At 45.0% G+C, this 18494-nt stretch overlaps 1 protein-coding gene across 2 annotated transcripts in view; it reads left to right on the top strand.

The window, feature by feature from the left end:
- LOC123991163 (matrix metalloproteinase-16-like) overlaps positions 1 to 18494 on the top strand; it is a 77558-nt gene that overhangs the window by 1608 nt on the left and 57456 nt on the right. For both annotated transcript variants that reach the window (XM_046292443.1, XM_046292444.1), the window contains exons 2-3: positions 16412 to 16560; positions 17584 to 17706. In XM_046292443.1, coding sequence (XP_046148399.1) covers positions 16412 to 16560; positions 17584 to 17706 — 272 coding nt within the window. The remainder of the gene's footprint in view (positions 1 to 16411; positions 16561 to 17583; positions 17707 to 18494) is intronic.

Below are 18494 nucleotides of genomic sequence, written 5' to 3'. Positions count from 1 at the left end.
ATGTTACACAAATGTTTCTGTAAATATCAAAAATAAATCAAATAAACACAACAACATAGCCTTCTTTCGAAAGGTTCACGTCTCCCCATCCTGCACCGGGTGCTCATAAAAAGTTCAAAATTATTACCCACTATAACTGTCAGTATTCTGCCAAGAGGGCGGTGCCAGCTGAAGTTTGACCAGCACTCCCTAAAATTAAAGGAGGGTGTGGTAAAGTCAAAGTCCGTGCCAGAAGTAGACTTTCTGCATAACATGTGTGCCAAAACTATAAAACATGTATAGAGTCAAATGTTAATAGTCAATTCTAGGGTGAGTGAACAAATGGCTCTGTCATTCCTTTGCAATTGAATGGACATAATCCCATTACCAAGCATTTACCCATATACTTACATATAGGATGAATTATAGGATTTCTATGCATTTGGCATGTTAACACTGCTAATAGAAGATTTACATCCACATGACATGCAAGCCCAACATATACAAACCTGTGAAGATGAAAAACAGATGATACCGGTCATGCAGTAATAGATGTCAAAGCCAACATGACAAGGGGGCTGCCCCCCCTATCCCCCACCTCATGGCTGCATTCCAAATGGCACCCTACTCCCTCCCTATGGGCCGTGGTCAAAAGTGGTGCACTTTAAAGGGAACGGGGTGCCATTTGGGAAGCCGTCATGTCTTGGTGCACGGTCAAAAGCATAGCCAGGAGCCTGAAACTGAAGAACCTTGATCATTGTGATCTGGCTTCAGATCAGATCAGATGGCTGAGAGCATATTGTAATGCAAATACGTTGAGCTTTTAGTCCCTTCTTTCTGCCGTCAGTGCATGGAGATAAGGCTAACAGATCAACTGCATTATAAAGCAGGAAGGAAATGTTTGTCATTCCACAGCAAAATACATTTGTGTGACCTTACAAAGCTCAATAGGTGTATTATTCCATTTGCACTAAGATGAAACCTTTTCCTTTGTTGAAAATTCACAACACAATGAATGGGCATTGGAATATAAGCTCATACAGTGTAGAGTGTGTGGTGTTTATTGTTACGCGAGGAAGTGAACGAGAACCAAAATTCTATGATTCATATCCCTAAATCCCTCTGATACTAAAAAATGGTTGTTGGTCTGGTGTACTGTGGTGAATCTGTGTGGTTTGGACAGTACAGGGTGGGTCTGGCAGCCTGTCTCTCCTGCAACTCTTTACACACACACACACACACACACACACACACACACACACACACACACACACACACACACACACACACACACACACACACACACACACACACACACACACACACACACACACACACACACACACACACACACACACACACACACACACACACACACACACACACACACACATATAGGTCACAGAGGACAATAAAAGATGACGGTTGACATAAACCTGCTGCTCTGTAATTGGTGGTCAAGACTATATTCAAGAGAAATTCTCACTGGGTTTGGAGGAGAGTTTAATAATGGTCCCAATGTCCTGTATCTGATTGGTTGTTAGTTGAGAGTCCTATAACCCCAGAGAGGCCTGAAGTTGAACTTGCTCACTTCTTCTCCAATGCAGCAGGCATTGTACAGTATTTATTTTGCCGAGCATTTCTGAACATTATCACTCTTTTGGTCCGTCTCCCACTCTGCTAAAAAAGCAATTTCCCCCACATTAGTCTGCCCTTGTTATAATGGAAGAGAGAGAGAACCAAATGATGTCGTTTATTTTTTTTTTTATGGTTTCGTGTCTTTTCAAGTGGCATGTTTCCCAATGGATAATCAAGAATATGTGTGTAGGAGACATCGTTAACGTTTGTGATGGACAAAGGAAGCATTGGGTACTGTGTCTGTCAGTAAAGTGAAGTATCTAGTGGTACATTATTGTTATGCATGTAAACCAAACTAGAACTATAGACACAAAGTAATTACAGTGAGACAATGGATTTTTAAGCTTCCCTGTCTGTGTCTGGGACTGGTAAGGTAAAGACATGTATAAGAATCATTCCTCTGACTGTAGGCTACAGTACCACAGTGATGTTACCTGGGTTGTATTCACTAGGCACGAAACGGAAGCAAAAGGGCCAACATGGGGAGGGGCTACCTGAACTTGACCAATAACAAACGGCTGTTTTCATTATTTGTTGCAAAACATTTGCCACAGTGTCCAGTAATGAATATGACCCTGATGGAGAGACACTAAAAGGAATCAGAGTGTACTGATCCAACAAGCATACACGTCATTGCCTTACGTGAAACAACTTTACTACAAACTACTAGTAAGGTTCAACTAGTAAAGTTGAACTACTTTATGTTCAAGGTCGTTGTTTCTCTGTAGAGTAAATGGCAAAAAATCGAATTGCTGGCATGGTACTCGATATATTTTCCCCTCTACTCTATGGTATATTTGTGTGTGTGTGTGCGTGTGTGTGTGTGTGTGTATATATATTGTATACATTGACAGAATAAAGTTCAAGGCAGCATTTCCATTCGCTCTCATTCAGCACTTGTTTCTTTACATTTTATAACTGTAGTCATACAAAAAGACCCGATTTTTCCTGGAAATGAAGACGACATTATTCAATAACCACAGCTGTAACCTTTACAGTGCCTCCGGTAAGTATTCAGACCCCTTGGCTTTTTCCACATTTTGTTAGGTTACAGACTTATTCTTAAATTGATTAAAAAACATGTCGTCCCTCATCAATCTACACACAGTACCCCAATGACAAAGCCAAAACAGTAGTTTTCCCCCGCTAATTTATTGCAAATAAAAAACTGAAATGTCGCAATTACATAAGTATTCAGACCCTTTACTCAGTACTTTGTTCAAGTCCATTTGGCAGCAATTACAGCATTGAGTCTTCTTGGGTATGACGCTATAAGCTTGGCACACCTGTATTTGGGGAGTTTCTCCCATTCTTCTCTGCAGATCCTCTCAAGCTCTGACAGGTTAGATTGGGAGTGTTGCTGCACAGATATTTTCAGGTCTCTCCAGAGATGTTTGATCGGGTTCAAGTCTGTGTTCTGGTTGGGCCACTCAAGGACATTCAGAGACTTGTCCCAAGGCCACTCCTGCATTGTCTTGGCTGTATGCTTAGGGTCGTTGTGCTGTTGGAAGGTGAACCTTTGCCCCAGTCTGAGGCGCTCTGGAGCAGGTTTTCATCAAGGATCTCTCTGTTGTTTGCTCCATTCTTCTTTCCCTCGATCCTGACTAGTCTCCCAGTCCCTGCCGCTGAAAAACATTCCCACAACATGATGCTGCCACCACCATGCTTCACCGGTTGGGATGGTGCCAGGTTTCCTCCAGACTTGACGCTTGGCATTCAGGCCAAAGAGAATCTTGCTTTTCATGGTCTAAGAGTCTTTAGATGCCTTTTGGCAAACTCCAAGCGGGCTGTCATGTGCCTTTTACTGAGGAGTGGCTTCCGTCTGGCCACTCTACCATAAAGGCCTGATAGGTGGAGTGCTGCAGAGATGGTTGTTCTTCTGGAAGGTTATTCCATTTCCACAGAGGAACTCTAGAGCTCTGTCAGAGTGACCATCGGGTTCTTGGTCACCTCCCTGACCAAGGCCCTTCTCCCCCGATTGTTCAGTTTGGACGGGCGGACAGCTCTAGGAAGACTATTGGTGGTCCCAAACTTCTTCCATTTAAGAATGATGGAGGCCACTGTGTTCTTGGGGATTTAAATTCTGCAGAAAAGTTTTGGTACCCTTCTCCAGATCTGTGCCTCGACACAATCCTGTCTAGGAGCTCTACGGACAATTGCTTCGACCTCATGGCTTGGTTTTTTCTCTGACATGCACTGTCAACTGTGGGACCTTATATAGACAGGTGTGTGCCTTTCCAAATCCTGTCCAGTCAATTGAATTTACCACAGGTGGACTCCAATCATGTTGTAGAAACATCTCAAGGATGATCAATGGAAACAGGATGCACCTGAGCTCAAATTTCAAGTCTCTTAGCAAAGGGTCTAAATACAGTCTTTCTGTTTTTATTTTTGTATACATTTGTAAACGTTTCTAAATACCTATTTAAGCTTTGTTATTATGGGGTATTGTGTGTAGATTGCTGAGGATAGTTTTTTTTATTTCATCCATTTTAGAATAAGGATGTAACATAACAAAATGTGGAAAAAGTCAAGGGGTATTTTCCGAAGGCACTTTATGCTTACAGACGTACACTGAGGCAATATAACCTTGTGAGCCCACTATCTGGCACTCCACATCTAGCATGCAGTGGTTTCCCTCAGCGGGGAATCAGGTGTAAAACTGTTGCATGATTAGTCACAAAGGGTTTGAATTACACCAAGAACATTAAACACAGAAATCACCCCAGAGGGAGAATAGAATATAGAGATGAAGTATACCTACTGTACCTATACTGTACTATTTCTGATAGAAATAAACTATGAAATCAACAATGACCTTACACCTCAATACAATAGCAAGTGTCTTTGAATACAATGCAAAAATTAGCACAAACAGTTAGCCAGCTATGCCAATCTCAGTCCCACATGCTAAATATCTAGCATGGGGTATGATGTGTTGTCACTAGGACTCACAACATAGGCACAAGTGTAACGACAGAGCCCATTCCTAACATGACTCATGTTACCAGTTGGCATGCCCTGCCTGGGAGGCCTGGCTGACTGAATAATTGAAAGCGGGTGGTGTGTGTGTGGTGTGTGTCTCGTACTGCCAGCGGCCAACAGTGTTATGATGACTCCATGGTGGGACCGAGGCCAATGCTGAGGTCTGTACTAATGGCTGCTCAATGGTCAGGGCAGGGGCTGCTTGGTTTGGTGTGTGTTTATTTGTCCAGTCCCCTCACCACACCTCTCGCTCTCTCTCTGTCTCCCCTCTCTCTCTCTGCCAGCCCCCCTTGCTCTCTCTCTGCCCCCCCCCTCTCTCTACTTCCTGCTCAAACCTTTCTCTCTTTCATTATTCTCACTTCCATTATCTATCATCCACTCTACTGCTCACACACGCTGCATCTCTCTGAGACTTCATAGGCATACATTGATAGAGGTCGTGGTTAATAGCAGTTCTGTGAGCTATTAAATCTTTAATGATGCTGAAGAGTCCGGTGTTAGTTAGGGTAGAGTCACACTGTCACAGGCGATGCTGTCTGTAGTCGTCACCAGCAGTAGGCCTGTCGTGTGTTTTAAGTACTATCCATTGTCGTGGGAACATGACACTGTGAGACAGAGCCATTACGCCACAGATAGAACATGGCGCCAGATGTTTCACCGGATGTATACATCTGAAGCATCCGGACAGGAATTTCCACTCCCGACCAAATATGGTGATGAGAGGAAGCCCAGGTGCCGACAGTGGGAGAGTATGTAGCGAGAAGGAACTGGGCTGACATTCTGCACATTTTGGCATCTAAGAAAAGCCTGATCTCAATACAGTTTTCTGTTCCCAAAACTACCATCTCTGACAAACAGAGAGCACTACGTTTTGTAGACTTTACCCTTTGCCAAAGTTGTAAAAAGTTGTTTACAAGGAGAGCACGGGTGGATTGAGTTATCACGTGCACTTCACGGAGTAGGCGTTCCCTAGCGGAAGTATGCAAATGCATAATAGAACGCGCCAATAGGAGCTCGCTGGCTCGCGCTTGGCTCTGCCCACCTCCTTGCTTGTTCTGCCCACTATCACTCATTTGCTCCCGTTGAAAACGACACAGATGAACTAGTTCTAAAATATCTTTGATTACGCTATCATTTACCTAATAGTAGTTGGATTTGTGTGTCTACATAAAAAAAGAAAAAAAAGAACGAAGCCTAGAATTTCAGAAGTGATAGAGCGCTCTGTTAGGTCCAGGACATAAACATTTAGTCAGTATTTCAGAATGTCCACTTTCAAAGAGGAACAGGAAATAATCATTAGTATCGCTGGTGTCATGACCACATTGTGATTTTTGTTGAAATTGGTCCTAATAGGGCTACAGCCTAAGTGCTCGGAGCGATCCGTGTACTTAGCGATCTCTTCACTGGGTGGCAGGTGGGTCAGGCTGTGTTGCCTTGGCGACCCTGGGTAAGGTTGGCACTACTTGCTGGTCGGTTGGCGTGTGTCCTACTGGATTATTCAAGCAGGCCGAGGCGAGGGTGAGACATCGAGGAGCAGAGAGGTGACGTCAGCTACCCCAAGAGGCCGGTGTCATGTTCTGAAATGTCATTTGTTAAAAGGTAGTCTGCATGAGAATATCTGTTTACGATCTAAAGACGGATCACAGCCACACGGCAAGAAAATCATCATCTATCCTAGAGTCACACTATTGTTATTTTACTGCTACTCTTTAATTATTTGTTACTTTTATTTCTTATTCTTATTTGGGGGGGGGGGTTATTTTATTATTAGAATTCTTTTGAAACTGCATTGTTGGTTGAGGGCTGGAAAATAAGCATTTCACTGTAAGATCTACACCTGTTGTATTCGGAGCATGTGACAAATATAATTTGATTTGATTTGATATACCAGCCATGTGCACTGTTTGTTGACAGCCACTGTCCCAGAAGCATGTTGCTATGGCTACCTCCTCTTCTTGGAAGTGTGTGTCTCTTCTCTAATGAAGTATTCCCACTGCCTTAAAGGTTAGCCTTTGATTTCCTTGCCAGGCTAATTAGTGAGCCTGCATGATGTGGCGCTAGCTCGTTATCTAGCGATCCACTGACACTACCCAGCTGGGACAGGCACAGGAAGTTCATATGAGTTCAGCACTGAGGTGACCAACACACAGACACTGACAGAGGAGCTACTGAGGTGACCAACACACAGACACTGACAGAGGAGCTACTGAGGTGACCAACACACAGACACTGACAGAGAGGCTACTGAGGTGACCAACACACAGACACTGACAGAGAAGCTACTGAGGTGACCAACACACAGACACTGACAGAGGAGCTACTGAGGGGACCAACACACAGACGCTGACAGAGAAGCTACTGAGGTGACCAACACACAGACACTGACAGAGGAGCTACTGAGGTGACCAACATACAGACACTGACAGAGAAGCTACTGAGGGGACCAACACACAGACACTGACAGAGAAGCTACTGAGGTGACCAACATACAGACACTGACAGAGGAGCTACTGAGGGGACCAACACACAGACGCTGACAGAGGAGCTACTGAGGTGACTAACACACAGACACTGACAGAAGCTACTGAGGTGACTAACACACAGACACTGACAGAAGCTACTGAGGTGACCAACATACAGACACTGACAGAGGAGCTACTGAGGTGACCAACACACAGACACTGACAGAGGAGCTACTGAGGTGACCAACACACAGACACTGACAGAGGAGCTACTGAGGTGACCAACACACAGACACTGACAGAGGAGCTACTGAGGTGACCAACACACAGACACTGACAGAGGAGCTACTGAGGTGACCAACATACAGACACTGACAGAGGAGCTACTGAGGGGACCAACACACAGACACTGACAGAGGAGCTACTGAGGTGACTAACACACAGACGCTGACAGAGAAGCTACTGAGGTGACCAACACACAGACGCTGACAGAGAAGCTATTGAGGTGACCAACACACAGACACTGACAGAGAAGCTACTGAGGTGACCAACATACAGACACTGACAGAGGAGCTACTGAGGTGACCAACATACAGACACTGACAGAAGCTACTGAGGTGACCAACACACAGACACTGACAGAAGCTACTGAGGTGACCAACACACAGACACTGACAGAGAAGCTACTGAGGTGACCAACACACAGACACTGACAGAAGCTACTGAGGTGACCAACACACAGACACTGACAGAAGCTACTGAGGTGACCAACACACAGACACTGACAGAGAAGCTACTGAGGTGACCAACACACAGACACTGACAGAAGCTACTGAGGTGACCAACACACAGACACTGACAGAAGCTACTGAGGTGACCAACACACAGACACTGACAGAGAAGCTACTGAGGTGACCAACACACAGACACTGACAGAGAAGCTACTGAGGGGACCAACACACAGACACTGACAGAGGAGCTACTGAGGTGACCAACACACAGACACTGACAGAGGAGCTACTGAGGTGACCAACACACAGACACTGACAGAGGAGCTACTGAGGTGACCAACACACAGACACTGACAGAGGAGCTACTGAGGTGACCAACACACAGACACTGACAGAGGAGCTACTGAGGTGACCAACACACAGACACTGACAGAGAAGCTACTGTAGTTCATTTTCATATTATACATTATTGTCTGTCACTAACTACCTGTAGCTAGGTGTATGTTGTCATTGTCATTGTCATTTGTGATGATGTGTAATGTGTCATCTCTGATTGGTACATGTTCTTTGTCTAACACTTTTAGGTTGCTCTTTTGTGCAGTTTTGTGACCTTTGAAAGAGTCCAAGTCATGTTGAGGTGATCCACAATGACAGAAGGCCAAGAGTTGCCCATTCCGATTCTATTGAACACAGTTGTTTGGGCCTTACAAGCTTGATCATTATCGAGTTAGGAAGAGGAGGACAGGGAGAGAAATACGAGTATATTGAGTGGGAGCCTGTCTGACATGAAAAGCCAAAAGCCTGTGCTTTAGTCCTGCACCCTTACATAGACACCGGTGCTATAGAACACCAGATCAAGGTGAGAATGAACACTGTATATACATGAGAAAGGAGACACGCATGCGACACTCATCATTTGCTCTCTCTGCATCTGCCCGTGCTCTTGCGAGATTCAAACAGTTGAAGTGGTGTCATGGCGTTCAAGACAGAAGAGAGACATGACTGGACGACCGTACAAAGGAACACTAAATGACTGACGGTGGTACATCCAGTCGTTTCCCCCCTCGCCGCCCTCCCTCCCCCTTCCTCTTCCCTTCTAATGCTAAAGGGTTATGTGATTGTCATGGTTATTGTCCCACAGGGAGATGGGGAAACCACGACAGAGCTGATCCCTCTAAATCAATCTGTCTGTGTTGATGGATCTGGCAGATGGCTGTAGAATGTAGCTGGTACGATGGCTGGTTTGACAGGAACACAAGCTTTACGTGTCCACATTTGACTTCCCTGGTCTTTGTCCCAAATGGCACCCTTTGCACTGTACTCTTAGAAAGAAAGGTGCTATCTAGAATAGAGGTCGACCGATTAATCGGAATGGTCGACTAATTATGGCCGATTTCAAGTTATCATAACAATCGGTAATCGGCATATATATATTGCAATCCACGAGGAGACTGACCACCTGTTACGCGAGTGCAGTCAGCAAGGAGCCATGGTAAGTTGCTAGCTAGCATTAAACTTCTCTTATAAAAACAATCAATATTAACATAATCACTAGTTAACTACACAAGGTTGATGATATTACTTGTTTAACTAGCTTGTCCTGCGTTGCATATAATCAATGTGGTACCTGAAATTGTGTCACTTCTCTTGCATTCTGTGCAAGCAGAGTCAGGGTATATGCAGCAGTTTGGGCCGCCTGGCTCGTTGCGAACTGTGTGAAGACCATTTCTTCCTAACAAAGACCGTAAATAATTTGCCAGAATTTTACATAATTATGACATAACATTGAAGGTTTTGCAATGTAACAGTAATATTTACACCTACGGTTGCCACCCGTTCGATAAAATACGGAACGGTTCCGTATTTCACTGAAATAATAAATGTTTTGTTTTCGAATTATAGTTATTAATGACCTAAGGCTCGTATTTCTGTGTGTTTATTATGTTATAATTAAGTCTATGATTTGATATTTGATAGAGCAGTCTGACTGAGCGGTGGTAGGCAGCAGCAGGCTCGTAAGCATTCATTCAAACAGCACTTTCCTGCGTTTGCCAGCACCTCTTCGCAATGCTTGAAGCACAGCGCTGTTTATGACTTCAAGCCTATCAACTCCGGAGATTAGGCTGGCAATACTAAAGTGCCTAAAAGAACATCCAATAGTCAAAGGTCTATGAAATACAAATGGTATAGAGAGAAATAGTCGTATAATAACTACAACCTAAAAGTTCTTAACTGGAAATATTGAAGACTCATGTTGAAAGGAACCACCAGCTTTCATATGTTCTCATGTTCTGAGCAAGGAACTTAAACATTAGCTTTTTTACATGGCACATATTGCACTTTTACTTTCTTCTTCAACACTGTGTTTTTGCATTATTTCAATAAATTGAACATGTTTCATAATTTATTTGAGACTAAATTGATTTTATGTATGTTAAAATGGAAGTGTTCATTGTTCATTCAGTATTGTTGTGATTGTCATTAAAACAAATACATATGTATATAAATCTGCCGATTAATCGGTATCGGCTTTTTTTGGTCCTCCAATAATCGTTATCGGTATCACCGTTGAAAAAATCATAATCGGCAGACCTCTAATCTGGAACCTAAAAGGTTTCTTCAGCTGTCCCCATAGGAGAACCTTTTGAAGAACCCTTTTTGGTTCCAGGTAGAACTATTTTGGTTCCAAGTAGAACCATTTACACAGAGGGTTCTACATGGAACCCAAAAGAGTTCTACCTGGAACCAAAAAGGCTTTTACAAGGAACTAAAAGGGGTTCTCCTATGGGGACAGTCGAAGAACCCTTTTTTCTAAGAGGCCCCTATGGGCCCTGGTCAAAGTTAGTGCACTAAATAGGGAACACGGTGTCGTTTGGAACACAAGCATTGACTTCTGGCAAGATTTTTAAATAGGTTAATGCTTAAGTAGCCTACATAGCCTAGCCTAATTCAAAGACACAGCTATCATAATAGAAATTTTAACAAGACAATTTTTGTTTTTGTTGACAATGTGTTACTGTAATCCCTTGGGCTATATCATAATTGTGACTGTGAGCCCCAGTTTTCTAAAATACTAATTCAGCTTTCTGCAACACTTGTGCTTTTAGATAAGAAAGTTTGTTCTCATAGCCTGAAAGCCCATTTTTCACAATGCTAACGGCCAAGGCTTAACTTTATTAGCTTCTGAACTAAGAGCTGTGTGTTAGGGGACTTGATTTCATCCCAAAAGACACACTATTCCCAATTTAGTGCACTACTTTTGACCAGGGCCCTATGGGTGCTGGTCAAAAGTAGTGCACCAAATCGGGAATAGGGTGTCATTTGGGATGTGGATGCCTCACAATATATACAACTCCAACGCAGATGTTTGTTGTTTTGTTTTATTTATAGCTTTTACATTTGACATAATACTCCTCCACACAGAACACAACATTCTTCTGGAACAGCACATCGACAGTGGTACAACCACATTTTTCCAAATCGAAGCGATTCCCCGCTGAGCATTGAAATATATGTATATTTTAATTCCTAGCCAAACAATTGAGCCCCATTTGACTCACAGGAAACAAAGTGATAGCGCTTGTGAATAGCGGTGGCGTTGTTTACCTAATGTCTAAACGGTGCACTTCTCATCCTAATTTCTGTTATACCCCCCGAAGCACCAGAAAAGTGCTGGGACAGCACAATCATAGATAGTCTTTTACTGTAACAGCTTCCATGTCGTCCAGGAGCTGTGGTCGAAGTGCAAGGAGAGAGAGAGAGAGAGAGCGGGAGGGGGGGGAGAAAGAGCGATAGGGAGACGGAGAGGGAGAGAGATGTGCAGAGAGAGACAAAGAGTGATAGGGAGAGGGAGAGCAGGAGGGGGGTAAAGAGCTGTAGGGGGACGGAGAGGGAGAGAGATGTGCAGAGAGAGAGAGAGAAAGCGGGAGGGGGGAGAAAGAGCGATACGGAGAGGGAGAGAGAAATAGGGATTGAGAGGGAGAGAGATGTGCAGAGAGAGAGAGAGGGAGGGGGGAGAGAAAGAGTGATAGGGAGACGGAGAGGGAGAGAGAAATAGGGATTGAGAGGGAGAGAGATGTGCAGAGAGAGAGAGAGCGGGGGGGGAGAGAAAGAGCGATAGGGAGACGGAGAGGGAGAGAGATGTGCAGAGAGAGAGAGAGCGGGGGGGGAGAGAAAGAGCGATACGGAGAGGGAGAGAGATGTGCAGAAGAAAAAGGACAGATAGAGAAAGAGAGATCCTCTATAGTACATTTCTCAGGGCCTGCAGATCCCTCGTGTTTTTCTACAAGTTTACAGTGATGGATCGATCCTTGTCTCATGACTGTATAATCTGCTGATTATCAAGTGTACCTGAAAGCTGAGGGTTGTGGCTTTCCAATACACTAGCAAGTTATAAAACGCAACGTTCACTGAATTCGATGATCAGTCTATTTGCGTTGTTTTCCTTATTGGGTATTGTACAGTACAGTGTGTCTGTTTCTGTGTATTTATAGGTGGTGTCTAGTGTCATTACCTGACTAGTTCACTAGGAATCACACCGGATTGTAATCTAGCGTATGTGTTATCGTCCCCTCGCATAGAGAGGGAAAGTTGGAGAGAATAGGCGAGGTTGAAGACGAGGAGAGAAAGGCCCAAAGGACAGATGGAGAAGAGCGAGAGAGAGAGAGAGAGACACCTTTAACAGCTCCCTGTGTTTTAACCCTTGCGTGGACAAATAAGAACATTACAGAAAATATCAAAAGAAAGAAAGAAAGAGGTCATCTAAATAAGACATCTCCCTCTCCCCCAGGCTTTTCTGGGTCCCGTTCAAAAGGAGTGCAGATCATAGGGAATATAGAATAGGGTGACATTTGGGACTCTATCCAGCAGGAAGAACACAGAGAGGTGATGCGGTGGTGGAGGTGCAGGGATGTGGAAGGACTGATGACATGTCTAGTTCACACGGAATCCTATCCTGAAAGGCTCCCTCTCTCTCTGTGTGTGTGTGTGTGTGTGTGTGTGTTTGCAAGGGTGTGTGTGATTCAGGAGGAGCAGTGGGGCAGAATAAGCCCTCTCAACAGCTCAATGTCTGATGTAGCGAGTGCTCTGTGGAACGTAAACTAGCCTGCATACTTCACACTCTATTACAGATCACTACCGTCCTGAAGCATGGAGCAGCTGGCATTATCCCTCACGTTAGGTCTGGTTCGAATAGAACAATATCGTAGCGTGTGAGTCTTGCTAAGGTCAGCAGTGGGTTGATGCAGGTTGAGACTGAATGTGAGGAGGATGACAACTGTTGGAAATCTGTCCCATTGTCTGTCTGTCACATTCGCCGCTCTTCGCTGGTCTCTCTGTCTTCCTGGATGTGAGTGTGGCCGTATGCATACGGTACGGTACTAGTCCTATGTGCTTTCCTGTGATGAATCAGAGCAATCACAAGGCTTCAACCTAGTCTTTGCTCTATTCCCCTGGCTCCTCTCCTCGTCTCTCCTCTTCTCACACCATTTCTCCACACAGCAGTTTGACAGGTGCCATGTAGAAGACAGTCAAGTGACAAACTGTCACTGCCACTGCGTGTGGGACTCTCTTTACTTCACTCCCTTTCCCGGGGTCTTTTGGGATCAGGGAGTCAAGGATCAGTCAAACCCCTGTCCTGTTACGTGTCAATCACTATATCTGATTGAAATATGGGATGTCAATTGAGACGTCATACTGTCATACTACAATAGCTGTCTCCTTGGGGTTTTCTGCTGCGATGGCAGTATTTTCACGCTTGCCCCCAATATAGTAGTTTTGGACACGTTTCACACATGTCTGTATGTCAGGTTGTTTCCTTTCTACCACTAGGCCTGTCCACTGTAGCCTATTGGTTGTGTTGGTCATAAAAGAGTCTGTGTGAACACATTGCTGGGGTAATGAGACTCTGTTGGTAAGACTATTCCAAGCCTTTCTCTGTGCAGCTCTCTCTCTCTCTCTCTCTCTCTCTCTCTCTCTCTCTCTCTCTCTCTCTCTCTCTCTCTCTCTCTCTCTCTCTCTCTCGCTCTCTCTCTCTTCTCTCTCTCTCTCTCTCTCTCTCTCTCTCTCTCTCTCTCTCTCTCTCTCTCTCTCTCTCTCTCTCTCTCTCTCTTTCTCTCTCTCTTTCTCTCTGTGTCTTCCCCTCCCCCCCTCTCTGAGTGGAGTGGATATGGATTTGAGCTCCAGTATGTGTGAGATTGTGTTTTACTCCCAGGCAGGAGAGAAGATGAGAGGAGTGGGTCTTTTTCATGTGTAATGCAGTAATGCAGCCCCATAATAGCTCTGTAGGGAGGTGTGTGTTTATGCTCTGGTTATTCCCTGCTTCCAGCTCAGTGCTGTTGGCTTACTACTCCATGACTGTGTCCCAAATACACCTATTCCCTCTATTCTGCACTGCTTTTGACCAAGGCCCTCCTCTCCTCTCCTCTCCTCTCCTCTCCTCTCCTCTCCTCTCCTCTCCTCTCCTCGCCTCGCCTCGCCTCGCCTCTCCTCGCCTCGCCGTTCTTGCCTCTCCTCGCCTCTCATCTCTCATCTCCTCTCCTCGCCTCTCCTCGCCTCTCATCTCCTCTCCTCGCCTCTCATCTCCTCTCCTTGCCTCTCATCTCCTCGCCTCGCCTCTCATCTCCTCGCCTCTCCTCGCATCTCATCTCCTCGCCTCGCCTCTCATCTCCTCTCCTTGCCTCTCATCTCCTCGCCTCGCCTCTCATCTCCTCGCCTCTCCTCGCATCTCATCTCCTCTCCTCGCCTCTCCTCGCCTCTCATCTCCTCTCCGCCTCTCATCTCCTCGCCTCGCCTCTCATCTCCTCGCCTCTCCTCGCATCTCATCTCCTCGCCTCGCCTCTCATCTCTTCACCTCTCCTCGCCTCTCATCTCTTCACCTCCTCTCCTCTCTCATCTCCTCTCCTCGCCTCTCATCTCCTCTCCTTGCCTCTCATCTCCTCGCCTCGCCTCTCATCTCCTCGCCTCTCCTCGCCTCTCATCTCCTCGCCTCGCCTCTCATCTCTTCACCTCTCCTCGCCTCGCCTCTCATCTCCTCGCCTCTCATCTCCTCTCCTCGCCTCTCCTCACCTCGCCTCTCATCGCATCGCCTCTCCTCTCCTCACCTCACCTCTCTTCTTATCTCCTCGCCTCGCCTCTCCTTGCCTCGCCTATCCTCTCATCGCCTCGCCTCTCCTCGCCTCTCCTCACCTCGCCTCTCTTCTCATCTCCTCGCCTCGCCTCACCTCGCCTCTCTTCTCATCTCCTCGCCTCTCCTCGCCTCTCCTCTTCTCGCCTCGCCTCTCCTTGCCTCGCCTATCCCTCGCCTCGCCTCCTCGCACCTCGCCGCCTCTCATCTCCTCGCCTCGCCTCTCTTCTCATCTCCTCGCTCTCGCATTGCGCATCGCCTCTCCTCGCCTCTCTTCTCATCTCCTCGCCTCGCATTGCCTCGCCTCTCCTCTCTTCTCCTCGCCTCTCATCTCTTCTCATCTCCTCTCTTCTCCTCCCTTGGTCTAGAGATCTCAGGTTTTATTGGGTGCCCTGAAAGCTCCATTACATCAGAGTGCTTTCTGACAAGCAGACGATGTGATAATAGATAACATTCCCACGCTGAAAGGTCATCAGAGGATCTCTCTTTCTGTCTCTCTGCCTGTCTCCTCACTAACACTGTGGCTAGAGGCTGCTGTCTGGCTACTGAAATCCTCCTGCCTGGATGGACACTTGACATTTTTAGCATGGGCGCTTTTGGGAAATTATTTGAAGTGCCAACAACTACCAAAATTGAAAATGGCATTGCTTCTCCAACTAAGAGTTTTTTACATGCAGGGTTATGGTTGAATTTAGGGTATATTACTTTTTCACTTGAATCATATTTGATGGCCGTGGTGAAAAAAGTACCCAATTTTCATACTTGAGTAAAAGTAAAGATACCTTAATAGAAAATGACTCAAGTATATGTGAGTCACCCAGTAAAATACTACTTGAGTACAAGTCTAAAAGTATTTTGTTTTAAATATATTTAAGTATCAAAAGTAAATGTATTTGCTAAAATGTACTTAAGTGTCAAAAGTAAAATCATAAAACATTTCAAATTCCTTATATTAAGCAAACCAGACAGTACAATTTTCTTGTTTTTTTTAAATGTACAGATAGCTAGGGGAACACTCCAACACTCAGACATCATTTACAAACAAAGTATTTGTGTTTAGTGAGTCCGCCAGATCAGAGGCAGTAGGGATGACCAGGGATGTTCTCCTGATAAGTGTGGGAGTTGGACCATTTTCCTGTCCTGCTAAGCATTCGTAATATAACCAGTACTTTTGGGTATCAGGGAAAATGTATGGAGTAAAAAGTAGATCATTGTCTTTAGGATTGTTATGGAGTAAGACTAAAAGTTGCCAGAAATATGAATAGTAATGTACAGATACCCCCAAAAACTACTTCAGTAGTACTTTAAAGTATTTTGACTTAAGCACTTTACACCACTGTTTCATGGTTGTGTGGGTTTCAATGCCTCTTATGAAGTACTATATGTAAAGCCTACCTTATTGGAATTGTACATTATATGACCCATATTGACCATTTGCTGACCTCTCACCTCTGTGTCCTTTCCCTCTCTCTCTCTCCCTCTCCCCCCTTCAGACATGGCTTCAGACGTATGGCTACCTTCCCCCTACAGACCCCAGGATGTCGGTCCTGCGGACGGCCCAGACCATGCAGTCTGCTATCGCTGCCATGCAGCGTCTCTATGGCCTCAACGTCACAGGATCGCTGGACAGGAACACGATAGAGTGAGTCTCACCACTTTGCATGTTGTAGGGGATCGGTGTGAGAGAGGAGATGACCATAATTATTCATCTTGATCACAGAATGAGTAGTTATTTTTGGGCTGCAAGTTGCTTTATAAATCATTCATCCTGTGCAGTACAGCTTCATTGTAGGTTGATGAACGTCCCTAAACGCCCAATAAACAGTCACAGACCGTTATAAACGCACCTGTGAGGGTGTTCTGATTCGCTGCTTGACATTCCGGAAGAGAAGAGAACAGACGGGAGCGTTTCCCAGACAGAGAGTTAGCATCACACAGGTTAAGTGTCCCGTTTTAATGTGATCAAAGGGCTCCTTTACAGCGGATACACCTACACCAGCAGATCAGAGTTGGGGTAAATGCCACAGTATTACTCTGAACCCAGAAGCCTAGAAAAGGGAATGACAGCTTCAGTCTCCCTGTCTGCCTGTCTGCCTCTCTGCTGCTCATTGAACCAATCAACATGTGTAGGGGTCCCTAGGGTTGCATCCAAAATGGCACCCTGTTCCCTATATAGTGCACGACACTTCTCCAGGGCTCATAGGGCTCTGGTTAAAAGTAGTGCACTAAAAGGGAATAGGGTGACATTTGGGATGCACAAAAGAAGCTGCAGTTTGGTTGTGTTAAAAGGATTAGAGAGACAAGTACCTTTTTTTTGCTGCTGAGATCAATTGTATGATGTGTGTATGAAATGAGTTACAATAATGTGGTGGGGTTTGTGATGACTAACCTGCATGCTAAAGTCTCATTTTCTGTTTCTCTGTGCTTCGTATAATGACGTTAGCGATTACACAGTAAGGTGAGGCGTATCTCTTATTATGTCTATTTCTTTGCAGATGTGTGTGTGTGTGTGTGTGTGTGACTTTGTGATAACTAGTATAACTAGTATGTGATAACTAGTATGTCTGTATTGGAAGTAATGACAGGATTCCATTCCACACAGTTTGTTCAGCCAAGGCCAAGCATACATCCTGTTTTGACTAATGGTGTTCTCGGTTCTTCCTAGCTGGATGAAGAAGCCCCGATGTGGTGTACCAGACCAGCTAGGAGGGGCGTCCAAATTCAGTGTCCGGAAAAAGCGGTACGCCCTCACGGGGCAGAAGTGGCAGCATAAGCATATCACATACAGGTGAGTTGATTGGTTGGTTGGTTGGTTGGATGGTTGGTTTGATGGTTGGTGATTGGTTGGTTGGTTTGTGATTGGTTGTTTGATTGTTTGGTGATTGGTTGTTTGGTTTGTTATTAGTTGGTTGGTTGGCAGCATAAACATATCACATACAGGTGAGTTGATTGATTGGTTGGTTGGATGGTAGGTTGGTGATTGGTGGATTAGGGATTGATTTTTGGTTAAAACAATTCACACAGTACTTTAAAACATGGGCTTTACTCTATGGGTCTGACATGTGCCTGAGGATGTGTCTGGGCTACATGTCTGTGTTCATGAGTCTAGATAAGAATGTCTGACTAGGTGAAGACATGTGACACCCTCTCAGCTAGGCTACATCTGAAAGGTCCCGTGCGGCTCAGTTGTGAAGATCGCGGCTCGAACAACACTAAGGTCATCCGGTTCAGTAGCTGCAGGGATCACATACTGAAAAGAGATTCACTTAATTTACTGTGAGTCGCTTTGGATAAAAACTACAGTTTTAGTTACATGCATTGTATTATATTGTCGCTGTCTGATGAAACCTCTTAGGAAATGTTTTAAAACCGCATTATTTTCCCATTAACGAATTGCCAAACTTCAGAAGCTGTTTCGAATACCATCTCTTGGTCCTAGAGTACTCGGAAAGTATATTGAGTATGTACAAAAATAAATACATTTGAGTTACATTTTTCATCAGACAGTGCCTATACAGTATATTATATTATAACAGTGCATTCGGAAAGTATTCAGACCCTTAAACTTTTCCCACA

The sequence above is a fragment of the Oncorhynchus gorbuscha genome, linkage group LG12, assembly GCF_021184085.1.
Source record: "Oncorhynchus gorbuscha isolate QuinsamMale2020 ecotype Even-year linkage group LG12, OgorEven_v1.0, whole genome shotgun sequence".
In the NCBI taxonomy this organism is placed as follows: Eukaryota; Metazoa; Chordata; class Actinopteri; order Salmoniformes; family Salmonidae; genus Oncorhynchus; species Oncorhynchus gorbuscha.
Note: the sequence above shows the minus strand (reverse complement) of the source record. Positions and strands in the feature narration are given on the sequence as shown.